The sequence below is a fragment of the Microtus oregoni genome, unplaced genomic scaffold, assembly GCF_018167655.1.
Source record: "Microtus oregoni isolate MIOR12 unplaced genomic scaffold, Mior012 000002F_ref0000024, whole genome shotgun sequence".
Classification (NCBI taxonomy): domain Eukaryota; kingdom Metazoa; phylum Chordata; class Mammalia; order Rodentia; family Cricetidae; genus Microtus; species Microtus oregoni.
The window spans coordinates 72,122,671-72,133,325 of NW_024543061.1; the positions used below are offsets into that span (position 1 = coordinate 72,122,671).

The 10,655-nt window shown below is 36.2% G+C and overlaps 1 protein-coding gene across 1 annotated transcript; it reads left to right on the top strand.

Annotated features, from left to right (window-relative positions):
• The first annotated feature begins 6,535 nt into the window (after positions 1-6,535).
• Positions 6,536-9,751, top strand: LOC121466193 (proline-rich proteoglycan 2-like). Its single transcript, XM_041679837.1, has 4 exons — positions 6,536-6,659; positions 7,799-7,834; positions 8,664-8,962; positions 9,659-9,751. Exons 1-3 carry the CDS (start codon positions 6,596-6,598, stop codon positions 8,948-8,950), a joined length of 387 nt encoding a protein of 128 aa, XP_041535771.1. The 5' UTR covers positions 6,536-6,595; the 3' UTR covers positions 8,951-8,962; positions 9,659-9,751.
• Positions 9,752-10,655: the final 904 nt, after the last annotated feature.

Here is a 10,655-nt window from a genome sequence, read left to right on the forward strand (position 1 = left end):
CAAACTGCTTTGTGATGAATGGGGGCGCTGTTATTTAGGTCTTTCATGGAGTAACCTGTGTGCCAGGTTCATCTAGGTCGACAGTTGAATGAACTAATTTTTGAAGATGTTCACAGTAATCTTTCAGGAGAGCAAGGTCTATCATACCATATTGGGATAGAAGTAATCCACAGGGCCTCATTCTCTGTGAAAACAAAAGAAGGACTTTTCCAAAGCATCATAAACTTAGATCCAAATTTTGAAGTCAAGGTATTTTCAAAATATCTATGTTGGATTAGTTCAGCAGCATATATAAACAAATATCTTTTAGTTGCTGTTTCTCATTCCTCAGCATTCAAATAATTCAAAGACAGCATAATAGAATACAGTATCAAGATTCTCTGTGTATTTTCCATCTTTGAGCGGCTTTACTTTAACCTCTATTTCTTTTATTTTTATTTTTTGAGACAGGTTCTCTGTATATCTTTGTCCTGACATAACTCTGCAGACCAGGCTGTCCTTGAACTGGCAGAGATCCAGCTGTCTCTGCCTCCCAGGCATTGGAATTAAAAGGCTTGTGCTACCACATCTTGAAGTCACAGAGGTCAATCTACCTCTGCCCCTTGAAGTCTCAGAGGTCAATATACCTCTGCCTCCCAAGTGTTGGGATAAAAGATGTGTACCACCACACCCAAACTACTCTCTTTCTTTTTCTTTTATACTTTTAAGAACTTTAACCTTTATCCTGCATATATTTTTTTAACACACTGTAAACCATTTTGAGGTTTTCTTTGTCTTTAAATCTCTCTTTACTGTATATCTCTCTATTTCTGACCATACATGTCTTTAATTTAACAAGCAATATAGATAGGATTAAAGCTGTGGCTTTGCTGGCTGAATCCATCCCATTCCTTAGCTTTCCAGCCTCATGGCAGAGGTACCTGCCATAGCCATTTTTATTTCTACAACCCTGTGGCATTTTAAGGTCCCTGCATGCAAGCAAGCTGCAGCATTCTGCTCACAGATCACAATAAGTCTCACCTCCTGCCTGAGAGGTTGCCCTGGCAGGACAGCCCAGAAAGCCTACATTTTAAAACAGCACAACTATTTTCCTGTTATGGCTGAAAACCGAAAAGCATGCATTCAGTTTTTCATCAACACTGTTTAAGTGCTTTGAGGCAGGACCTCTTAAAATAGCTGCAAGGTTTTTCAGGTAAAGCTGAGTCAGGAAGCCTCTCTTAGATGAGAGTACTTGCTTGACTCTAGCAAGAAGAGCAGAACCAAGAAATTGCTGTTACCAAGAAAACATGCTTTACTCTATTCTTTCCCAAGCTGTCTCAGGCTTTCTGTGAATTCAGTTATCCAAGTCTGGGCAATATTTGTAAAAAGAGACAGCAGGCTGCTTCCTGCCACCCAGCTCCCAGGAGCCTGGCTAGCTTATGCCCCAAAATAACAACACAGAAACTATATTCTTTAGAAATTTATGTGTAGGGTTAAGTCAGCCCCTTTAGGGGGCAGGGTTTGCCTCGGGCGAAGGCCTGCCAATAAATGGGTGCAAGGAGAGGCGGCTCGGCCCTTTTTTTCCTCCCTACCTCCTGTACTACGCTGGAGCTTCGGTTCTGTAAGTTTAACATTAAAGTGGTAAATATTCTTTGATATCTGCATTGCATTTATTTTGCGCGGATACATTTATGCCAGTGGATTATACCATCAAAACCATACTTAAAGTGTGTCAATATAATAGTTGCAAAGCAATTTCCATTTACTGTCTCTGTTTCTGAGAGAGCAAGAATCTAGAATAAGAGAAGACAGAAGTTTAAAAACTATGGTCAGTCACCATTGTGTTTTGAAGACCATTCCAAGGTTCTCCGCTATATCTTAACATGCTCTTAACCACTGAGCCACCTGTCATACAGTTGGATAAAAACAAAGAGGAAAAGTCAAAGGCTAGTCAAGGAAATGAAATTTTTACAGAAAAAGAAAATCCAAATCATCAGAACCACTTCAAAGTTATAAGAAAGGGGCTGGAGAAATGGCTCAGAGGTTAAGAGCACTGGCTCCTCTTCCAGAGGTCCTGAGTTCAATTACCAGCAACCACATGGTGATTCACAACCATCTATAATGCTTGCATGAAGGTATACATGCAGGTAGAACACTGTATACGTAATAAATGAAATATTTAAAAAATTAAAGATATAAGGGAGAGGCTCTCTATGTTGAAAGATTTGAAAAGCAAACAATGGTCTCCAATAAACTCAATTTTGTTAATTTTACATATGCAAAAAGAGACAAAAATAAGGGAATATTATGGAATTGGTAAGCTGCACACATATCTATAAGAATGACAAATGGAATTTTTTTCATCTTGTAAGAAGTTAATAAGTAAACTTAAAACAGCAAGAAATAAAAGGAAATGTGGAGATGGAAATAAATACAGGGATGCAGTAAATTTCAGTTTTCTTTGAGTGGCAAAGTATGATTTGTGGTTGATATGTAAAATATAGCACTCTTTGGAAATACAGAAAATATAAAAGTAAAAGTAAAGTATTCAAACGCTGTAAGTAGAGCCTGGTTCTAGGAGAAATTTTATGACATGAAAGCCAAATGAGATTCTTTTGTGAAATTAAAAGTTGTAAAGAGAGCAAGACATGTCAGTGAAGGACTTTAATCTCTACATTCCAGGAACAGAGTCAAACTGAACTCTGAATTTGAGGCCAGTCAGATCTGTAGAGTAAAATCCAGTGAAATCCCTTCTTGAATATATATTAATTAGATTTTGGAAATAAGCACATGCCTTCTCACATACTTATTTTATTTCAAGATTATTCAATGTAAATTTGTTTTATATTATATCTTTAGAAAACAAACAAAAAATGTCTAACTGTATTCAAATGAAACCTAAATGATAAATATTTTTGATTTATACATGGTTGAATAAAAGTTGGAAACCAAATAATACTCTGTGTGTGTGTGTGTGCGTCTGTGTGTGTGTGTGTGTGTGTGTGTGTGTGTTTATTTTACAGAATTCTTCTTAGATAGGAGAAGAAAAACATGGTAGCACAACACATGGTCAAAATTATACTACAAGGATTTTAAGAAAAGCAGCATGGAACAGATGCAAAAATGCATGTGTAGATCAATGAAATTAATTACATGACAGAAAAGAACCCACAAAATACCAATAGCATTTAATATTAACATAGCTGTCAAATATCCATTCTAGACAATATAGTACGAATTGTAATTGGTCTTAATAACAATAGCCTGAAGTTAGATATAGGAGTTAATGCAGATAGATCAGAAAGCCAGACTAGCCAACCACGACCTCTTACCTCTACTAAATCCTCAGTTCAAATAGGTCATAATGAAACTAGAAATCCTGTGACTGAAAGCTTTCTCTGTGAAACCTCAAGCTGAATACAATCAACTGTCTCCTCCCACCTTATATTCCTCACTCTGAACATCCATAGCAGTCCTATCTCCATCTCCCTCATGCAAGTTTTAAAGGAGAGTTACTCCCAAGTACTGGGGTTAAAAGTGTGACCCTCCACGTCTTAGTTATTTCTCTTTGAGACAGATCAATATAGTGTAGCCCAGGGAGGCCTTGAAAACACAGAGATAAATTTGCCTCTGTCTATTGAGTACTGGAATTATAGGTATGTGCAGCCATTGCCTATTCTGTACAGCTAACTAGTGCCTTAGCTCTGCCCTGTGATCTTCAAGAAAGTATTATTTGTTGATCATAAACAAAATATTAGCAGAGGAAATCCAAATGGTCAACAAATACCTCTTGAAAAATTGAAACTCCACATGTCGAAAAATACACAGATATCAATCTACCCTAAAAAGTACTCATTCCAAATTTAAACACTTTTAATTTAACCTATTTAATGAATGGAGATAAATATGAAACTGTTTAGAAAGTTACAGGAAACCTTGAGGCATATACCTAGAACTTTCTAAAAATGATTTGAGTAAAAACAGAAGGTCCCAATTGACAAAAGTGATTAGGTGGAATTAAAGGATCCCACCATGAAAAATAAAAAATTAGGAAGGAAAATAAAAACTCTTACAACCTGTATATCACACGGGAGACTAATATTCAGAATGTACGAAACTCTCAATACATAGAAGTTAAAAAAATATTAAAAGGATTTTTTTCTTATATTCTTGGTTGTGAGCCAAGCCATTGCTCTACCCCTAAATGGGTATGCCACAATAGGAAAAATTAAAAAAAGCTAATAAATACTTTGTAAATATTCAACATTCACAGTTTTCTTAGAAATGCAATTTAAATCTCTGAGGCTATTCCACTTGACATCAGTCACCACAGTCACCATGATTTGAGAAAACAACGAATATTGCTTATAATGTGAACAATGAGGAAGACGTTGAGAGTGAATTCAGATAAAAAAAAAACTGGACTCAAAACATAAACTTCAATGCAGAATCCACACAAGTTAAAACTGGAACTTCCATATGTACTGGATCCATATTTTGGGCATTTTCTGTAGTTCGGTAAAAAATGGGACAGGGAAGTATCTTTGTGACTTGATGAATTTAAATTTTCCATGATTGTAACCAGAACAGGGATAGGTGTGTAATATGGAAAAGCCAATCCTCAACTGTTTCAACCACGACAAGTTCTTATGAGCCTGTTGCATATTGTGTATTTCTTGGCCAACCTTAAAAACTAATGACTGACAGTGTTCCTCCTTAGCTACTCCACAAACTGTTTATACTATTTCTGCTGAGTTTCTAGGTGATATTTTTCTAACCTAAAACCATAATCCCTTTAACAAGTTGCCGACACTGAGAAAGGTCAAGAAAAGGGCTCAAGTTGTGTGATATTTGACAAAATCATCTTCTTTATTCCATGACCCACCTAGCTAAGAACAAAGCTGACTTCTGCCAGAACAGCTAATGCTTCAGCTGCCCACACAGGGCATGTATACCTAGCTTTCTCCCCTCCTCCTCCTCTGGCCAGAAAAAGGTTCACCAAGGGCAGCCTCGGTCAGGACCCCTCATCTGCAAATCCTGCCCATCTTGTATCTGCAGACACATGGAAAACTATCCTGTCAATATACATTGGGCATTATTCACAACACTCGACTGTCTTTAACGTTCAACTCCATGAGCTCTGTGAGAGTGTCTCAAGTTTTATAGAACCCAAGAAAATTACCAAATACAAACACACTGCACATTCAGAATACATCTATTATCAACTTACTTGGTAAAAAAACACACAACTGCTTTCATTACAGATTTTCATATCATCTATAGCAATTATTCAGTGATTTCTGTTTTGTGAGACTATCTACATATGTTTTAAAATGGAGCATCAAGCAAATTGATATGCATATCACAGGAAAGTTTCATGTGGATGAAGTATCATCTAAATTCAAATCCATGTGGCCCTCTGTGCGTTACATAATCCACATAGTATTCAAATTTCTATCAAACCCATACAAAAACTAGGCAATTATGAAAGACTGATATTGTTTCAGACATGAATGATCGCTCATTATATTTGTACTTTTGTACCTCTCACAACAGAAAAAAAATAGGATCATAGAGTAAAACAAAATAGTATTATTAGAAGACCCATTAACATACAATATTTGCAAAGCATTTTGTTCTTTCTTTGTTTTTTTTTTTGAGATGAAGTTTCTTCATGTACCAGGCTTAAAATTCCCAGAACTCATTCGTAAACATGGCTGCTCAAGAACTGACAGAGATTCAATTGCCTCAGAACAAAAGTGCTGGGATTAATATGTGTTACACAAAACCATGTTACATGCTAATCAAAATTTCTAATAAAAAAAAATGTGCAACTATGCTCATGAAGACTAGTGAAGCTATCTTTGTGATTACTTGTCCTCCAGTTTCTTGGAATCTCAACTGCTACTTTTCTTTCTATAACACAGAGGAACATGAAGAATACTATATGAAGTCTTCTAGGTCTATGATAACATAGCTTCTCTAATTTAAACCAGATCTGGGGAAATTTGCACATTATGGACAGCCTTTCTATGCCCAAACAGGCTGTCACTCTTGTTTGTCTCTTACTATGCATCCATGCTTGGTGTCCTAACACTCTGTAAAACTGAAAAAGACAAACAAACAGTCAGCTCTGTATTATATACAAGATAACACATGGGTGTAACACCATGAATAGAGGTTGAATTGAAACAGAGACAATATCTATCTTTATCCTCGATGACAGGAAGAATTTTGACAAAAATATACATGAGTGGATAGAAGCAAATTCCCTCTCAATAACAACTAACACGGTCAGGGTCATGGTTACAGCACCTGGAGCTTAAACAATCACAGAACTTTATTTCTAATATCTGGATGTTGCCTGAGTTACATCAACATTTTTGTCTCACTTTCATCTTTTATTATTGAGAACAGAGACATTGACAGCCTACTCTTCATGCATCCTGCTAGGCTAATGTCCCAAAGAAAAGTCAGGGATGCAACGTATCCTGCTGTGTTAGGTCAGGTCACCAGTAAGGACCTGAAAAGTGCCTTTGTTCTACCTTCCTTATAAAGACTCTGGCCTTACTTCTCCCACCACAGACTTGGAAGCAACTCCAGAGGCTCCTCCAAGATGTTGGTGGTCCTGCTTACAGCAGCCTTGTTGGCCCTGAGCTCAGTTCAGAGAGCAAATGCAGGTATGAAGTTGGTAGACAGTGGTTCTGTGAAATTGGAGTTGGGCAATACACTGAAATACAGAGCTAGGAGAAATGTGAAAAGATAAATAAAAAACTGAAGAAAAGGATTAGCAAAACATATTGGAATCTTTATATTTTCATTTTGCACTGGATCTTAAATGTTGCTCATAGTAAAATTTAAGAAATTATTTTATAACAAAATAACATGAATGCATTTGTGAAAAGACATTTTTGGTGGGGCATGATGCATGGGATCATGATACAGTTGACAGAAAGAAACTCAGTTCTCAAGGAGTTATAAGAATCCAATACTAAATAATGATAATCTTGCTGTACAGAGGATTGTGAAATTTGAAAGAAGAAAAGGTATGTCACAGATGCTTTTGAGAGAATGAATAAAGCAATAAAGTTGAAACTGTATAGATTCAGGTAGAAATATCAGTGCATAAATTCTTAAATTAGTTTTGAGCATTGTGTGCATGCAGAATTGTCCGTGTATATGTCTCCTTGTATGTGTGTAAGAGATAAGGAGGCAAGGAGGGAGACAAACACACAGACACACGGAGAGAGAAAGAGAGAGAGAGAGAGAGAGAGAGAGAGAGAGAGAGAGAGATTTTGACTGTTTTTTCACATTCCAGTCAGAGGACAGAATCTTGTCAACAAGATTTGTATTTCTACAATATGATTCCAGGAACTGAATACATTTCATCATACAAGAACTTTTACCCACTGAGATATCTTCGTGGGACTCATTCCCTATTTTAATGACCCACATAAAATATTCATTGTTCTTCACAAAGTATTTACAGCAATGTTTATTTTCACTTCATGTATGAAATACCTACAGATATATATCATACAACAAAAGAAGGTCATGAAGAAAAACAAATAATATAAACTTCTCAGAATGAAATTCCCATATTAAAATGAAGTCTAACAGTAAGGGTTGTCAGAGATACTAAGAAACAAAATAGTGGTTGTTCCTGATCTAAGAAACCATTCTGTCAGCAGTATCATCAGAATGGTCCAAGAATAAAATACTTCTTAGTGGATGTGAAGATGTTATTGAAAGCCATTTGTATTTCCAACTAAAAAAATCTTGTAAATAACTTTTCACTGTTCTTGTGCTTATGTTCTAGAGATCATCAGTGAAGACGCTTCTGCTCAGCTCTTAGGTAGGGACTGATTCATCCTATATTAACCAATTAAGCGTGATTTACTTTGCAATTATTCAGTTTTATAAAATCTCATAATTTTTTTATTTTGTGAAGTTAGCATGTGACAGCTTACCCTGAAATATATAGGAAAGTTCCCCTTCATTTACTCTAGGACCTAGAAGATGGCAACACACTGGAAGAGTAGGAAGCCAGGTTTTCGACCAGGAACATTTTGTCTCTTCCACAGATGGAAGCAATGGCTTGCATATGATAAACAAACTGATTGTCCTCATTAAAAATCTTCCATGTCTCTATGGGTTGATCAAAGAATTTTTCCCATTGATTCCTTTCATAATTATAGATTTCCACATTAGATAGCTATGTAATTTCATAGATCTCAGCATCTCTCATCTTTTTAAAATTTATTTTTCTCACTCAGCTCTGCATCAACAAAAGCACTGCAGGAAAACTGAATGGAACATCTTTTAGTCTCTTTCCTATACTTCTTTTTGTTCTCCAATTTGTTATAGAACCAAAAACAACATGCTACATTTAATAATAGAGCATTGCTGTCACATTAGGCTACATTGCCTAATTCTAACTAATATTATTAAAACAATCCTTTCAGTTTTGTCATTTCTGTCTGAGAATTGTAAGAAAAATGAAATCACTTTTAATGATCAAATTTAAGTAGATATATTTGTCTCAAGAGCTGAGCCATAAGAAAGCTATTATGATAAATATTTAAAAATTACATTTCAAAAAGAACCAGACTCATAAATTTAGGAAGGGTATTCTGACAGAAAGAGAATATAAGCTTCTTCGACATGGATCTATGTCCCTGCAGAGGAAGAGCAAAAAAGCCAGGGCAAAGGTCAACAGCATCAGAAAGATGAGGAAGGTGAAGAACCTGGAGATGATGAGGATGACGATGGGGAAGAAAAACCACCACAGAAACCACCACATCATCCTCGCCCTCCAAAACCTGGAAAACCACATGGCCCACCCCAGGAGGGAGATCAGGAGAAACCCCGCCCTCCTAAACCTGAAAAACCAGAAAAACCAGAAGGCCCACCTGAGGAGGGCGATGGCGGTGATGACAATGGCAACGACAATGGTGACGATGGCAACTGAGGTGATGAATAGGCAAGTAACCTCGAGAAATTTTCTGCATAAATAAAAGGTTCATCAGCAGGACAAAAGTAAAAAGACACTTTATCATTCTAACAAAGTTGTGGGATTCTCTCTGTTTGCTGTGAATACCATGGGTTAATAGGAAGCTTCTTTGGGCCTATACATAGGGCAGAGTAGAGCTAGGCAGGAAAATTAAACTGAATGCTGGCAGAAAGAAGGCAGAGTCAGTGACAAGCCATGGAGTTGCCAGAGGAGAAAGGCACAAGCCCCAGCTAGAACATTGCTGGTAGGTCACGACCTCGGGGTGATGAGCAACTTTATGTAGATGGGTTAGTTTAGGATATATGAGGTATCTAGCATTGCACTTAAATGGTTGGCCAAGCAGTCATTTAAATAATATGGTTTCTGTGTGCTTATTTGGGGGCTGAACACTAGGGAACAAATGAATAGCCTCCTGCCAACAGCACAGTCCTAAAGTCTAGAGATCACCACCGACTTCCAAAAGGCAAAGATATTTTACACATCGAAAACATGAAAGTTCTCTATACCTTGATTTCTGTGACAAATGTTATTTAAAGTCAAAGGTCTATCAAATGTCTGAACGCTTACATAGATAGATATCCACATAACAGATATCTCAGAAAATGTTTGTATTGCTGACTAGATCTTTCTACTCCCTTACCTTATTTATCTGTTTATTTGTTGCAGGAGAATTAGACATCAGTTACCTTTAATGTCATTTCAAAGAAGCAATGATGTTTTAAGAGAAACTTCAACACTCCAATAAAATATTTAGCATGCAATTATACTTTGTTGTTTTCTTGGTCTGAGCGTGTATGTGTGAAATCTGGGGACTGTTGCCAAACTTAAGGCAATTATAGACCACTTCATTCACTTTCATTAGAAAAGGTCCTACTTTCTCCATTTATGAATCAGTTCAGTATCATTTGGGAGACTTCTTTTTTATTCTTACCAGGAGTTCTGCCCACAACTTTGCTGTATTTCCCAGATATTTCTGATTTTAGCCAGAGAATTAACATAAGATATGACTTGTTATAGTAAAATAAATGAATAAATAAATAAAACTACATAAACATGCTCTTAGTATATTATGCATGTTGTTTGACCAGAGCCCAATAGATTAGCTGCCCAAAAGAACCTGCAAAAGGAATCTTTGTTTCTTTTCTCACGTGTAACACTCCGTTAACAATTTACCTGTTAGGAAGTTGCTGTTTGTGTAGATGGTGTTCTTTTGACATTAAGTGTCAACCAGCTCACATTCTTCCTCCACTTGGACAGTCCTACATATGCAATGGTTTCTGGAGCCCAGATGTTTATTGTTTTCATCTCCCTAGAATTTTTATAAATATGTACCTGGCCCTAATCGGCATATGAAATTTAAAATATTTTATGTATACCTTAGAGCATTCTTCCCAACTTAATTATTCAGGGTTTGTAAATGCTCTTTCATTGATTTTTAAATTTTGTTGAATTTTAACTAGAAAGGTAAATACAAAATGTTTGCATATTCAACGTATTGAGGAATTCTTAAACCAAGTAAATAATTGAGCCTTAATTTTTAGACTCTTAATTTGCTGTTTTTGGATGCTCTATTCAAGTTTTTCTTTTCATTTTACTTAGATCATGTTCTTCTTTTCCTCCTTTCATATGATTCTTTATGAAAATTAGAGTGATCTTCATGAAA

Excerpts from the sequence above, each read along its gene's own strand:
- LOC121466193 (XM_041679837.1), top strand. The coding sequence starts at position 6,596 with ATGTTGGTGGTCCTGCTTACAGCAGCCTTGTTGGCCCTGAGCTCAGTT. Across the intron at positions 6,660-7,798 it reads AGTTCAGAGAGCAAATGCAG|AGATCATCAGTGAAGACGCT; the intron begins GTATGAAGTTGG and ends CTTATGTTCTAG. Across the intron at positions 7,835-8,663 it reads CGCTTCTGCTCAGCTCTTAG|AGGAAGAGCAAAAAAGCCAG; the intron begins GTAGGGACTGAT and ends ATGTCCCTGCAG.